We start from the raw sequence: 16,034 nt of genomic DNA on the forward strand, positions 1-16,034 counted from the left end.
ACATGATATTATCAAAATCAGAGGATAAGAACATTTTTATAAATCTTCATTACATTCCCACGAACAAATTGTTAAGAAAGATTAGTTTCATGCCTTATGACTGGGAAAATTGTGTGGTTTTATTACCAGTATTCACTTACAAGCACAATACAATGGAATACGTGATTCTGAGACTGCCAGCATGAGGAAGGTTTATCTGGCTAATAATCTCACCAATATGAATAAGAAGCATTGTGATCATAATTGTTATTCCAAGACTGAGAACAAGTCGTTGATAAAAACATAAGTAATGAGATAAAAATGTAAACCTATACCGTGACTAAGGCACTATGTACACACTCCTCAATTTCATTAACTGAGATTCTGCACATATTCAGATGTGTTTGTTTACTACATGCATGAGCAGATTAAAGAGATTTTGCAGATCCTGACAGCTTGATTGCCTCATAAAATTGCCATTTCTTCATCCTTTTTCTTCATTTTTAAAGATCCAGTTTTAGCCCTACAATATTGACCATTCACTTCTATCTTTATAGGGTAGTTTATAATCAACATAGTAGATATGCTTATTTTCTCTGAATAACAGAATAGCTCAGTTTTCATTTACATCCCAGGAGACAAACATCTATTTTTGAATTTGGGGACAACTATTTAGCATACCCAGAGGAGATGATGAACCAATTGTAATTAACGCTTCTCTTAACAATCCTTGCCAAAGAACCCACACTTATATGGTCAATTAATTCATTACAAAGAAGCCGAGAACACACAATGGGGAAAGGACAACCTCTTTAATAAGTGGAAAACTGGGCAGCTACATGCAGAAGAATGAAACTGGATCACTTTCTTACACCATACACAAAAACTAACTGAAAATGATTTAAAGACTTGATCAATAAGACCTGAAACCATAAGACTCCTAGAATAAAATATAGGTGGTCAGCTCCTTTACATCAGTCTTGGCCATGATTTTTTTGATTTGACACCAAAGGTAACAAAAGAAAAATAAACAAGTGCAACTACATGAAACTAAAAAGCTTCTACACCGCAAAGGAAACCATCAACAAATGAAAAAGCAACTTACCTAATGGGAGAAAATATTTGCAAATCAGACATCTTATAAGAGATTAATATCCAAAATATATAAAAACTCATATAGCTCAATAGCAAAAAAAAAAAAAAATGGCTAGAGGACATGAATAGATATTTTTCCAAAGAAAACATACAAATGGCCAACAGATACATGAATAGGGGCTCAACATCACTCATCATCAGGGAAATACAAATCAAAACCACAATGAGATATCATCTCACACCTGTTATTTATTGATTGATTTTTTTAAGTTTTTATTTAAATTCTAGTTAGTTAACATATAATGTAATATTGGTTTCAGGAGTAGAGTTTAGTGATTCATCACTTACATATAACACAGTGCTCATCACAAGTGCCCTCCTTAATACCCATCACCCATTTAGCCCATCCTCTGCCTGCCTCCTCTCCAACAACCCTTAGTTTGTACTCTGTAGTTAAGAGTCTCTTATGGGTTGCTTCCTTCTCTTTTTTTCCCTTCGCCTGTGTTCATCTGTTTTGTTTCTTAAATTCCACATATGAGTGAAATCATATGGTATTTGTCTTTCTCTGACTGACTTATTTCGCTTACCGTAATACACTCCAGCTCCATCCACGTTGCTGCAAATGGCAAGATTCCATTCTTTTTGATGGCTGAGTAATATATATATATATATATATATATATATATATATATATATATATCGTGTCAGTGGACATTTGGGCTCTTTCCATAATTTAGCTATTGTTGGTAATGCTGCTAAAAACATCAGAGTACATGTGACCCTTTGAATCAGTATTTTTGAATCCTTTGGGTAAATACCTAGTAGTGCATTTGCTGGGTCATAGGGTAATTCTATTTTTAACATTTTGAGGAAATCCATACTGTTTTCCAGAGTGGCTGTAGGTTTGCATTCCCACCAACAGTGTAAGAAAGTTCCCCTTTCTCTGCATCCTCGCCAACATCTATTGTTTCCTGTGTTGTTAATCACCTCACACCTATTAGAATGGTTATTATCAAAAAGACAAGGTATAGCAAGTGTTGGCAAGGATGTAGAAAAAAGGGAACGCTGGTGCACTATTGATGGGAGTATAAATCGGTACAGTCACTATGGAAAACAGTATAGAGATTCCTAAAAAAATTAAAAATAGAACTACCATATGATCCAGTAATTCTACTTCTAGGAAACAAAATCACTATTTCTAAGAGATAGCTACATCCCCATGTTCATTACAGCATTATTTACAATAGCCGAGACATGGAAACCATGTAGGTATCCACTGGTGGATGAATAAATAAAGAAGCTCTGGCATATATATCTACAGTGGAATATTATTTAGCCATAAAAAAGAAGAGAATCTTGCTATTTCTGCTAATGTGGATGGACCCTAAGGGCATTATGCTAAGGGAAATAAGTCAGAGAAAGACAAACACTGTATAATCTCATTTATATGTGGGATATATATATAAAAAAAAACCCACCCCAACTCATAGATACAGAGAACAGATTGGTGGTTGCTAGAGGTGGGGGATAGGGATGGAGGAAATGGGTGAAGAGGGTCAAAGGCACAAACTTCCAGTTACAAAATAAATAAATCCTGGGGATATAATATATAGCTTAGTGACTATAGTTAATACTGTATTGTATATTCGAAAGTTCCTAAAAGGGTAGCTCATAAAGGTTCTCACCACAGAAAAAATAATTTAACTATGTATGGTCACAAGTGTTAACTAGACTCACTGTGGTGATCATTTTTTGAATATATACATACATAGAATCGTTATGTTTTACACCTGAAGCTAATATGTTATATATCAATTATACCCCCCAAAAAAGAAACCATCTTAATCTCTTCCTCATGCCTCTTAACATGACTTAACCAATTAGCCATTAGCTTTTATTAGTTTCACATGATAAACAGCTAACACAAATTGAATGGTTTCTAGCTCCTAGACATTATTGTAAAATCCTTTTATATGTTAATTAATTTAGTCCTTACAGTAGCTCTGTTAGAGATGGTGTGAATAAGTGCAGGTGTAAAGAGAATTAATTACTTCACCATGGTAACACACTTGTAAGTGGAAATTGTTTATCGAGAGCCTACACTCCTAATTGCCTTACTACGTAGTCTCATCTGCATTATTTTTTTCCATTTATAAGCTACTTCACTAGTACATGCTCTTACCACATCTTTCCTGGAGTTATGCAGAAGCTTATAGTCTAACATCTTTTCACTCTAGGTCCACATCTGTCCAGATATTTTATGTAAGATGCAATCTAGTCATAATACAGCCCTTTAAACTGTTCTCAGTTATTTAGTAGACAAAACCCAAAATGCTTAGCATGACATACAAGAGACTTTGAAAATATTTATTTAAATTAATTCATTTTTGCAATCCTGACATCTCCATGTTTCTTTCTCATGCCTCCCCACCTTACCCTTTGACCTTCATAAATAATCATCAGTAATACCCAGCACACATATGCTACTTTCAGATTCCATAACATTGGACACAGTTTCTTTCCCCACACTTGTTTTGCAGGAAAATTCATATTAACTGTTTAAATTTTTTTCTGTGTATCACCTCAACTCTAGTCTCTCAGAATGTCACTCTCTCCTGTTACATACTGCCCATCTCCTTTATACTATCTTTGTTCTTTATACATATTTTCATTACCCACGTTGTTCATACTGCAAGTATTCACTTTCTTGTATGACTTCTCTGCTTGACTGAAATTCTTGAAGCCAGGAACTTGATCTTAGTCTTTGTTGTAACCTCCCTACCTGGGGGGGGGGGGGGGGGGTGGCTAGTAAACAGTAGGAAATATATGAACAACGATCAGAGATTGTCCATACGCATGTATGTTTTTAAACACACACACACACACACACACACACACACACACACATGCCTATATTAGTAATGGACTTATAGGAAACTTAATCTCTTCCAGTTTTCTCTACTCACCACTGAAATTTCTAGGCAATTTCTATTGTCAATGCAATATCTAAATGGGAATTCAGTCCTGATTTTAAACTCTTGCTATACGTTATCCATAAAAGAACTTAGCTGGTATCTTTGAGTCCATAAAATTAGAAAACAACACACTATAGTTACAAAGCATATTTTTTTTATCTTCCTTCCTGCTCTCAAATGATACTAATAGATAGTTATCAATATGTAGGATTGAAAAATAACAGCTACAGGGAAATAAAGAGGTGATACAAAACTCTGTTCAAATTCAGATATTAAAAAAAAAAATTACATACCCAAAGCTTCACTATAGTAGGAATCCCATGATTTCCAAAGAGTGTCAAACATGTAGTCCTGCAGATGGTAGGAGATGAAATTTCTTACTCTGTCAGTGAAAGACATCTGGTCGGTGAGTTCTGATAACACAGCAGGAACATAGGAAGGAGGGAATGGTACCTTCCCACAATGCTTTTCCACGGTTGAAGCTGGAGAAAACCTCAAGGAGTACATAAATGGAATTCCCAATTTTAAAGCTACTATATCACCACAAGGAAATACTGGATCTGATATCAGGATGTCAAATTTGCTTTTCTTCAGCTTGTCCATCAGCTTTTGGTTTTTGAGAACACCATCACAGATTTCTCTAGACAGTATGTGAAAGTTCTTGATGACTCTGGCTATCTCCTGATAGAATCTCCAAATGGTTGAAGGAGATGGCCTATTTTCCATCCATGTCAAAACAAAGTCCTTGATGACTCCTTCTATTCTTTCTTTGCCAAAGGGCACCTTATATATTTCAAATATTAGAGATGCGTTAGAGGTCGGCGAGATGAAAAGTGCACCAGAGGCAACTAAGACAGTCACGTTATGCTCCTTTTTAATCAACTCATCTATAAGTATCTTAATGTTCAGCCAATGACTCCCTTCCATTGGCCAAATCAGAACATTCCCACCAAGAGTGATTCCTAAAAGACTAATCGTAAGAGATAACAGCAGAATGTTCTTGTTTAACATGATGTAGCTTGATGTAGAAGACTTGATGAGATGTGACATAAATGAATTTCTCTGCTTTTCGAGCAAAAAGGAAAGGCAAATTATTTTTCAGTTTTGATTCAAAACAATTGATACCCTTAAGAGTCTTCCCTCGACCAAATGATACTACTCATGGTAGCACAATATTTTATGATAATTACAGGCTTGGGGTAACATGTGTCTTACTTCTCAACCTGTTCCTTTAGCTGGGTTATGATTCTTACTCGCTGATCATTTTCTTAAACTTGATCCTTCAAACTTTTCATTACATCTCATAATTGTGAAATTCTTACTATTAAATTCCATGAAGCCACTATATATCTCAACTCTACACTCAGGCCTGGGTACTGAAATATCAGATTGGGTCAGAACTTACTCAGAAATGTAGACATGCCAAGGCCGTAGATTTTCCAATATTTAATAAATTGAATAAAATATCATTAGCAACAATTAAATATTATTATAGTGGTAACTGGTTCTTTTTTTAAAAGATTTTATTTATTTATTTGAGAGAGAGACACACAGAGATAGAGACAGAGGTAGAGAGAGTAGGTGCAGGGAGGAGAGGGAGCAGGGAGGAGAGGGAGAAGCAGGCTCCCCACTGATCAGGGACCCCAATACAGGGCTCAATCCCAGGACCCTGGGATCATGACCTGAGCCAAGACAGGTGCTTAATGAACTGAGTCACCCAAGCACCCCTAGTTACTGGTTCTTAATAGATAAGATTATTACAAAGAGAATACTTACAAGAATGTGATGTACAAGCAAATAGAGTAAGTGTAGTGTTTATTACTACTTTAATAATATGTTTAGAAAAATATTTTTTAAATTTTTTAAAATTTTATTTATTTGAGGGGTGGGGAGAGAAAGAGGATGAGCATGGGGGAGGGGTAGAAGGAGAGGGAGAAGCAGACTCCCCGCTGAGCAGGGTACCCTACTTAAGGCTCCATCCCAGGACCCCGAGATCATGACCTGAGCAGAAGGCAGATGCCTAACCTACTGAGCCACCCAGATGCCCCATGTTTAGGAAAATGTTTTGTGTTAGTAATCACTGAGAAAAAATTATAAGTAAATGACTAAACTGTGTATAAGTATACATGCAAGAGATGATGGGTAATGTTACTAGTCAATAGGAGTTCTTTGAAGAGAATTGCTAATTCAACTTTGCTTCTGTGGAAAGTGCTGCTCAAAAGCTAGCTGGCCTGAGTGAGGAATAACTACTATACATTTAAACCAAACCTTTCACAATTGCTAGTATTAATTAAGCACTCGCTGTATGTCAGACACTGTGCCAAATGTTTTACATATGTTAATCTCATTTATTTCTCACTAAAAAAAGATTCAATGAAGTAGATCCTACATTCTCACATCAAAGAAGGAACAGAGAAGTTTAGTAATTTGCCAAGTTCATATAGTAGAATAAGAAAAAACTGGTGGTAGTAGCCTTCAGGCTCTTTGGCTCCCAGATCCTACTGTATTAACCACTAGAATACATTGTCCTATCAGAGTGTATCATGTCCCCTTATCAGCTGTAAGAAACCTATCCATATAAACCATAAAGTGCCCCAAACATGATGACACAATATAAAATGCACAATATAAATTTGTGTAACCCAAACTGGATAAAGTAGGACAAATAATCTGGTAAAATAATCTCTATGAAAATTGTGCATGTGTATGCATATGTCCATGAATAAGCAGAAATGACTTTTTTGTTTTAATAAACCTGTTGAAATTAAAAATCTTATATTTTTTAGTTATGTCTTTTCTGAGCTCCCCTATCACCAAAGGTAATCTATAGGGAAACATTGACTGCTTCTTTAAAACAGTTACTAACTTTTACAAAGTACTATTCAGAGTTTGGCAGACTAATCATATAGTTTGTGGTGTGTATTCAATTCAAGTCTCCATATACTAAGATTTTATGGTATGTACAAAATTTCTGCCTGCTGGTGTCAACCTGATCCATAGTTATTTGCCAGGATACTTTAAAATAGTTGTCATGGTTCACTAGAATGAACAATTTGTAACAATTCCCTGTAATATATTCATTTTATTCACTATCATGGAATCAGATTCAGTTTTAAACAATTAAAATATAGTCAGTATATAAAATATAGTCAACAAATAAAATATTCAGTTTATTTGTGTTTATTGGGTGCCTACTAAACAGAGAACTCCCTGCTAAGTGAAAGATGAATCAAAGAGATAATTCGCATATCCATTTTATGCTCTCAGTGGAGACAATTGCATATATAACTATAATAAAAATCAGTATAGTAAATTAGAGTCAGCATGATAGCATAAGAATTTAGATTTTAGAATCAAAAACAAAGAATTCTAGTTTAACATTATGCTGCTTCATATTGATGAGACCCACTTTTCTCATCTATAAAATAGAAATTAAAAACAATTTAAGAGGCTTTTATGAGTATTAAATAATACAAGATAAATAATAAAATGTTTATTAATATATAATAAATGTATACCTATTCAATAACTACTATAAATTATGTAATATTATGAACAATATGTAAGATAAAAGTTATATTTAAATAAATAAAATAATATTGATTAAGCTACAATCACAGTGCCTCGAGTAAAAGACATATATAAAATCTCTTATCTTTCTCATTTAATTGTTTCTCCTAACTAGAGAAAGAGACAAGTGCCTTCGGATAAAATGACACAGATAAAATGCATCAGAGCTCTATATAGAGATTGCTTTCTGTTGTTTGGGAGTTGGAGGTGGGGGCTAAAGATAGGGAAGTTTTATTAAAGATGTGGTATTTGATGCTCATCTTGGAGTTTGAAGTATCTGGACACGAGTGATGAGCAATGTGCATAAAGGAAACCAGTGTTATGTCACAAATAAACTTCAATTTTTGAAAAAGCATCTCAATAATGGAACAGTATTAAGAAGCTTCTCAAACTTTTGAATTTTAATTTTAGATTTGTGTTCTTAAATTTGATAGAAAGCTAAATGAAGAAATTATATTGGCCATAAGGACTTAAGAGGTGGTAAATTAAGGTTTTTTTGAAAATGAAAAATGTGATTGTAATTATTCTGACCTGAAGATCACTGAAAAGCTAATCTACTCTCTCCAGAAAAATTTTTGGAGACTACAGCTAAAAATATGACTAATATATTCACAAAATCAGATGAGTTCAAAGGAAAAGCTAATGTAATTAAAAAGAAGTTACTATATACAAATTTTTAAATCATAGATCATGATAATAAAAGATGTGCTTCAATTAATTGCATAAAAAGGGAGCACATATAGTATTTACATTACCAAAATTGGTTCTAGTTTTACAACAGGATTTTCTTTACAGAAACTTTAAATATCCCTTTTTAATAAATAAATTTGACTTTTCATAAAACTTATTTGATATATATAAATTTAAAATATATAAATATAAAAATATATATATACATATAAAAAATCCATTGCACAACATTAAGAAAATAAAATACCCACCAAAGGATGACATCTTGATTCTTATACACATGCTATCTTAAAGACTGTAGTAGTCACTTGTGAGAATCATTTTTGCCTTTATGTATTCACTTTATGTGTTAGTTACTGAAGGACCAAATGAACTGTCCACTGTAGGAACTAGAGCTAATAGATAAACCTTGAAAGAGGCCAATGAGCTCACACTGGGATAAAACTTTCACTTTACTGCTCTATAAAACAGTTCCCTCAATATCTATCAAATTATTCTGAAGTATAATACCTGGCGGAAAAAAATCCAAATCTTTAAAAATAGAAATGGAAACTTTTTTAAAGTAATGAACCATGCTAAAAGTTAACCCACAACCTTGTGATGATTGATATTTCTTTTAGAAGAAAATATAAATCCAAATATACATCATACATTACTTATATATTGCTTGTCATAAGATTTTTAAATTTCTTACCTGAAGTTTTCAGCCAGAACTTCAATAGTACTCATTTGCTATTTGAAAGTTGAATTTAAATAGATGCTAGTTCGGTAAACATAATATGGTGAGAAATATGATCTTAAATAAAGAAGAGATTGTACAGATTTGTTTACTCCTAAGGTATTCCACTTCCATTCCATTATTAAGCAGATTAACCTTGTGTTAAAGGTGTTCCCTTCTATTGGTTTTCTGGCAACTATTTGCATTAAATATTGCCTTTGCTATTATGGTCTCTGCAGCCCTTCACCTTCCCTCCCCCCAACCCCCAACCAAGTATGTCTGGATATATCTGAAATAATGACTGGTAATAATTAATAATCATTGATTATTATTAAGAAGTATGGCAAATCTCTCCCACACCCATGCAACATAAAATTATTATTATCACTACTAATTATGAAAAGAGTTTTTTAATTGATTTCTTTTTTTCCTGATTTGTGTAATGATCAGAGGGGATTATGTTGGTTTACACAGTAGGAGCTACAGCAGAACTGAATTGCTCTGTTTATGGAAGAAACATCTCAGAAAAATTCCGGTGTTTCTACTATCTTTGTATTTTTTTTTTTTTCAAAGGTACTGCTTTATGTTGGTTCATAACCCTCCCAGGAGCTTCCCTGGCATAATCTGAAATTGGCCCCTGTATTCAGAGGGCAGGGAGAGACCAAAGAAAGAGGCAGTTCACTCCAGATTAGCAGGTGGCAGTTTTAATAAGCAAAAGGAATTTACACATGAAGCTTCTCTTGGGTGGCAGCAAGACGAATGGATCCTTGCACCCACCTGCAAAATCTTAAAAGTTTATAAAGAGGTCTTAACTGAGTTCAATCACATATACCCTGTAGGTTTTCCCAACACCACATAATTATCTCAAGGCAACGTCCTTGGAACAGCAAGTGGAACCCACAGTCCAAAGACAGGGGAGAGGTAAGGATCCTCTGATGTCAGGGTCCCGCTCACAGGTCAACTGAGAATAGGCCGAGAAGATACCCCAGGGGCAGGGGTGCTGGTTTCCTCAGCCAGACGGAGGGTGGCCAGTCCTGAGCTCTTCCCTGCAGGAGGGCAGGCTGCGGCAGCACTGCTGTGGGGAGCACTCTTGCTGCCCCCCCTCACTTACCGAGGGTAGGTGATGTCCCAGCAGAGGGAGCCCCTCTGCCCAGGGCGGCCGCCCTCTGGCCAGCCAAAATCACTCAGAAACCGAGCCCTTCCCATTTCCTCTTCTCCACATGGTGCTGAGGCTCCCTGCTGAAAGGAAAAAAAAAAAAAAATGACCTTCCCTAAACATTCCACCCCTCATGACCGGATCTTACAATCTCACATGCCCTCCTCTTGTGCAATGGGCCCTGAACAGGCAGCCAAGGATTTCACTAGCATGGGGTGGCTTGTTTGGCAGCTATTTGGCTGCAGTGGGAGCAAATGCCACAGCAACAATATAGGCACATGTAAGAGAAAACACAGATTAGGACAGTAATTTCCATAATCAGTGACAACTTTTTCTACAAGAGCCCATGATCTGAACCATTGATTTATCAGTTCCCCTAAGCTGGGGGTCAGATCACTTAGGGCATTCACTTGTGTCCTCATGTGATTTAATAAATATGATACATTAGTAGGCTCATTCATCAGGTAGGAGCAAACAACACTCTGTTTGGATAATGGCACAGGTGCTTCCTTGTGAGACAGTGATAATGTCTAAGTTCATTTTATTTTGGAGAACAGCTTTTCTCATCAGAGATATTTCGGTGTTCAGTAAGGATAGTCTTTGTTGGTTATCATTTAAGGCTTACTGCATGAATTTAGTAAGGGCTTCTATGTGTGTTAAAATGTCCTATGATGTGTTAAAATGCCGGGACGCTGGGTGGCTCAGCCGGTTAAGCGTCTGCCTTTGGCTTAGGTCATGATCCCATTGGACTCCTTGCTCATCGGGGAGCCTGCTTCTCCCTCTGCTTTCCGCCTCCCTGCTTGTGTGCTCTCTCTCTCTCTCTCTGACAAATAAATAGATAAAATCTTTAAAAAAAATGTCTTCCAGGCCAATGGAGGGAAGAAAACAGCCAAATTATCATAGCAGTAGAAACAGAATGTTTCCTACTGGTCCTGAAGACAGAGAAGTTGGCAGCTTTAGAAACTTGAACTGGTTGTACATACAATACATGTTGGGCAGGGGATACAGCACTGTCAGGCATGAGAAAATGGACTGGGGGGTCGATAATCCAGATCAAGCCCCACATCTTATCCTCTCTTTGGATGGTGCATGTTTCATTCCAGGCATTGTGCATTTTAGCAGGTGCAGTTTGCAGCAGGACGATAGGATCTCAGTGGAGATTATTTCCCCCTCTCCTAGGAGTGGGAAGTAACACATCCATCTTGGTGGGATATTCCATTGTAAATTCCAGTAGACAACACCTTTTCCAAGTAGCATACCATATTGATCCACAGTGAGAGTTGGGGCAGTGTCTGTTTCCCATGATTTCCATAACTTTACAGTATCGGGCACTTTGGCAGGCGTCCCTGGTCTGGCATATAGAGCAATAGGCTCTAGTGGTTGATCATTCAAAGGTATTAAAGCTTGGAACAGTATTTTAGTCCACCCAGCTGGTAAAACCAGCTGAGGTGGTTTTACCAGTTATCAATTTAATTTGCTGCTTTAATATTTCATTTTCCTTTCCCATCAACCCTGCTGAGTGTGGGTTCTAGGGGAGATGGACCCTTCATTTAATGTCATGTGCTATTGCCCATTCTTGCAAATCATGACCTTTGAAATGTAACCACCAATCACTATCCATACATGGTAGTCAGTTTCTCCTATAACTAGTGGTGGCAGCCTGGTTTGCATGGTGGCAGGGGAAATTTTGGGTTAGGCCAGATGCAAACCAAGGCAAATTTAGAACATGCACTCCAAGGGAGAGGGCAAATATGATGAATTTGCCAATCCCTTACCAGATGGGAACTAAAATGGATGGTCTAGATTCGTTTGGTAGTCGCCTTTGCTGTTGTTCAGAACACACAGGACATACTCTACTGCATTAACTAAGTCATTGTACCTCAAGAACAGTCTGACTTCCCTGGCAATATGCCATCCTACTCAGGCACTCTGATGAGCCCAATCTGCTCTATCTACTAGAGGGTCAGTAGCTAAGACTTGTACCTGAGCTAAGGCATCAGCTTCTTGATTGTCAGTGCCTTATGAGCTGGGATGGGGAAAAACTGTGAGGGCTGCCTCAGGCTCTTGCAGACAGACCAAAATGTCTTTTCACACATTTTTCCCCCACAAAGGTTTGTTTATGATCATCCACACTTTGATTTTCCATTATCCAAGCCATCGAGCTCTCTTTTTTTAATTCTTCTTTAATTTCCTGTTTGACCCATTCATTCTTCAGTAGGATGCTCTTTAGCCTCCATGTATTTGAGTTCTTTCTGACTTTCCTCTTGTGATTGAGTTCTAGTTTCAAAGCACTGTGGTCTGAAAATATGCAGGGAATGATCCCAATCTTTTGGTGCCAGTTGAGACCTGATTTGTGACCTAGGATGTGATCTATTCTGGAGAATGCTCCATGGGCACTAGAGAAAAATGTGTATTTTGTTGCTCTGGGATGGAATGTTCTGAATATATCTGTGAAGTCCATCTGGTCCAGTGTGTCATTTAAAGTCTTTATTTCCTTGCTGATCTTTTGCTTAGATGATCTGTCCATTTCAGTGAGGGGACTGTTAAAGGCCCCTACTATTGTACTGTTGTCGATGTGTTTCTTTGCTTTTATTATTAATTGGCTTATATAATTGGCTGCTCCCATATTAGGGGCATAGATATTTACAATTGTTAGATCTTCTTGTTGGATAAACCCTTTAAGTATGATATAGTGTCCTTCCTCATCTCTTATTAAAGTCTTTGGTTTAAAATCTAATTTGTCTGATATGAGGATTGCCACGCCAGCTTTCTTTTGGTGTCCATTAGCATGGTAAATGGTTTTTCACCCCCTCACTTTCAATCTGGAGGTGTCTTTGGGTCTAAAATGAGTCTCTTGCAGACAGCATATCGATGGGTCTTGTTTTTTTATCCAATCTGATAGCCTGTGTCTTTTGATTGGGGCATTTAGCCCATTTACATTCAGGGTAACTATTGAAAGATAGGAATTTAGTGCCATTGTATTGCCTATAAGATGACTGTTACTGTATATTGTTGGTGTTCCTTCTGGTCTATGTTACTTTTAGGCTCTCTCTTTGCTTAGAGGACCCCTTTCAATATTTCTTGTAGGGCTGGTTTCATGTTTGCAAATTCCTTTAGTTTTTGTTTGTCCTGGAAGTTTTTTATCTCTCCTTCTATTTTCAGTGACAGCCTAGCTGGATATAGTATTCTTGGCTGCATATTTTTCTCATTTAGTGCTCTGAATATATAATACCAGTCCTTTCTGGCCTGCAAGGTCTCCATGGATAGGTCTGTTGCCAATCTAATGTTTCTACCATTGTAGGTTACAGATATCTTGTCCCGAGCTGCTTTCAGGATTTTCTCTTTGTCTCTGAGACTCATAGGTTTTACTATTAGATGTCAGGGTGTTGACCAATTTTTATTAATATTGAAGGGGGTTCACTATGCCTCCTGGATTTTGATGCCCATTTCCTTCCCCAAATTAGGGAAGTTCTCTGCTATAATTTGCTCCAATATACCTTTTGCCCCTCTCTCTCTTTCTTCTTCTTCTGGGATCCCAATTATTCTAATGTTGTTTCTTCTTATGGTATCACTTATCTCTCGAATTCTGCCCTCGTGATCCAGTAGTTGTTTATCTCTCTTTTTCTCAGCTTCTTTATTTTCCATCATTTGGTCTTCTATATCACTAATTCTCTCTTCTGCCTCATTTATCCTAGCAGTTAGAGCCTCCATTTTTGATAGCACCTTATTAATAGCCTTTTTGATTTTGACTTAGTTAGATTTTAGTTCTTTTATTTCTCCAGAAAGGGTTTCTCTAATATCTTCCATGCTTTTTTCAAGCCCAGCTAGTATCTTTAAAATCATCATTCTGAACTCTAGTTCCAACATCTTACTAATGTCTGTATTGATTAGGTCCCTGGCAGTCAATACTGCCTCTTGTTCTTTTTTTGAGGTGATTTTTTCCATCTTGTCATTTTGTCCAGAGGACAATAGATGAATGAGAGAACAAAATGCTAACAGGGTAACAATGACCCCAGAAAAATATACACTAAGCAAATCAGAAGAGATCTGAAACCAGGGGAAAAGAAAGGGAAAGAAAGAAAAAAGAAAAAAAAAGACTACGATCAAATATGATCAGGCTGGTGCATAGATCAATGCCACACACTAGATTTTGGGCATATTTTGGTCTGTTAGAAGACATTGCCTCCCAAAGTTTTAAAGAAAGAAAAACTTATATATGTACAAAAATAACGGTAAATACGATGAAGGCATGGAATATGACTGTAAAGATGAAAATTATAAAAGATTTTATAAAAGGAATTAATAAGATAAGAAATTGGTTGAAAAAAGAAAGAAGAGGAATTTTAAAAAAAGTGGTAGAGAATGTGATCAGGCAGGAGACTAGAACAAAGCCATACACTAGAGATTTAGGGTATATTTTGGTCTGTTAGAAGAAACTGTATCCCAAAATTTTAAAGAGAGAACAATTTATATATATACCAAAAATAAGGTTAACTACTATGAATGGATAGAATATGACTCTAAAAATGAAAAATAAAAAATATTTTTTAAAAAGGGATTCATAAGATGTTGGTTGAAAATGGGAAAAAGAAAAAGAAAAAAAGAAAAAGAAAAAAGAGAAAATTTAAAAAATTAACTTCGAAAGACTAAAGAATCATGAGAAAAAAGCCATGAATTCTATGTGCATTATTCCCCTAGCGCTGGAGTTCTGCCGTTCTCATTGATTGGTAAACTTGGTCTTGGCTGGTTGTTCTTGCTGATCTTCTGGGGGAGGGGCCTCTTGCCGTGGTTCCCAAATGTCTTTGCCAGAGGCAGAATTGCCCCGCCCTTGCCAGGTGGGGCTACCTAACCTGCTCGGGTTTGCTCTCGGGAGCTTTTGTTCCCTGCAAGCTTTCCCTACAGCTTTGCAGGACGAGAGTGAAAATGGCGGCCTCCCAATCTCTGCCTGGAGGAGCTGAGAACTCAGGGCCCCACTCCTCAGTGCGCCCCCAGAGAAAAGCAGTCAGTCACTCCTGTCTCCCCGGTCTCCGGCCACACTCCATGTTCACCTGGCCTGTGACCGAGCATTTCTATCTCTGGCACACAACCCCGTGTGGAGTCTCCAAACCCAGCAGATCCCTGCGGTGCACTCCCGCACTACTCCTCTCGTGGGAGGAAGGGGAGTCTCCCGGATCTGCCGCTTGTTGGGTCCCTGCTGGAGGAGCAGTGGCCCGACTGTGCCGCGGATCACGGTTTATGGCAACCCCGAGCTGAGAGCCCACTCCTTGGCTCCGTCTCTGTAGCCGGCTTCCCGGCTCCAATACCTGGGAGGTCTGCCGCACTCAGACACCCCCGGTCTTTCTGTGACCCCGAGGGTCCTGAGACCACACTGTCCCAGAGAGGGTTCCACCCCCTGCTTAGCCACTGGAGTGACGTCCCTCAGCGGAGCCGACTTCTAAAAGTTCTGATTTTGTGCTCCGTGGCTCTATCACTTGCCAGAAGCGGCTGACGGAGGTTCCCTCCCCCCACCATCTATCTTCCCGAATATCACCTCGGATTTACTTCTCCGCACTTCCTACCTTCCAGAAAGTGGTCGCTTTTCTGTTCGGAGAGTTGTTGCTGTTCTTTTCTTCGATCTCCTGTTGAGTTAGTAGGTGTTCAGAATGGTTTGATCCTTATCTAGCTGAATTCCTGGGACCAGACGAAATTTAGGTCTCCTACTCCCCTGCCATCTTGCTCCTCCAGTTCTTTGCATTCTTTTGAATTTCTTTGTACTATTATTATTTTTATTATTATTATTAAATAAGAGTATTCTTTTATATTTTTAAAATCTTTATAAAAATATTGTTTCTTTTGTTATATGTGTGCATAT

At 37.4% G+C, this 16,034-nt stretch overlaps 1 protein-coding gene across 3 annotated transcripts in view; it reads right to left on the minus strand.

Moving 5' to 3' along the window:
- The window catches only part of LOC116628071 (UDP-glucuronosyltransferase 2A1), a 44,869-nt gene extending 39,809 nt beyond the window's left edge, over positions 1-5,060 (minus strand). For 2 of the 3 annotated variants that reach the window (XM_032398181.1, XM_032398171.1), the window contains exon 1: positions 4,343-5,060. In XM_032398181.1, the coding sequence (XP_032254072.1) occupies positions 4,343-5,060 (718 nt within the window). The remainder of the gene's footprint in view (positions 1-4,342) is intronic. The other variant, XM_032398145.1, reaches the window with a different exon arrangement.
- Positions 5,061-16,034: the final 10,974 nt, after the last annotated feature.

Source organism: Phoca vitulina, unplaced genomic scaffold (genome assembly GCF_004348235.1).
Source record: "Phoca vitulina isolate PV1807 unplaced genomic scaffold, GSC_HSeal_1.0 scaffold3, whole genome shotgun sequence".
In the NCBI taxonomy this organism is placed as follows: Eukaryota; Metazoa; Chordata; class Mammalia; order Carnivora; family Phocidae; genus Phoca; species Phoca vitulina.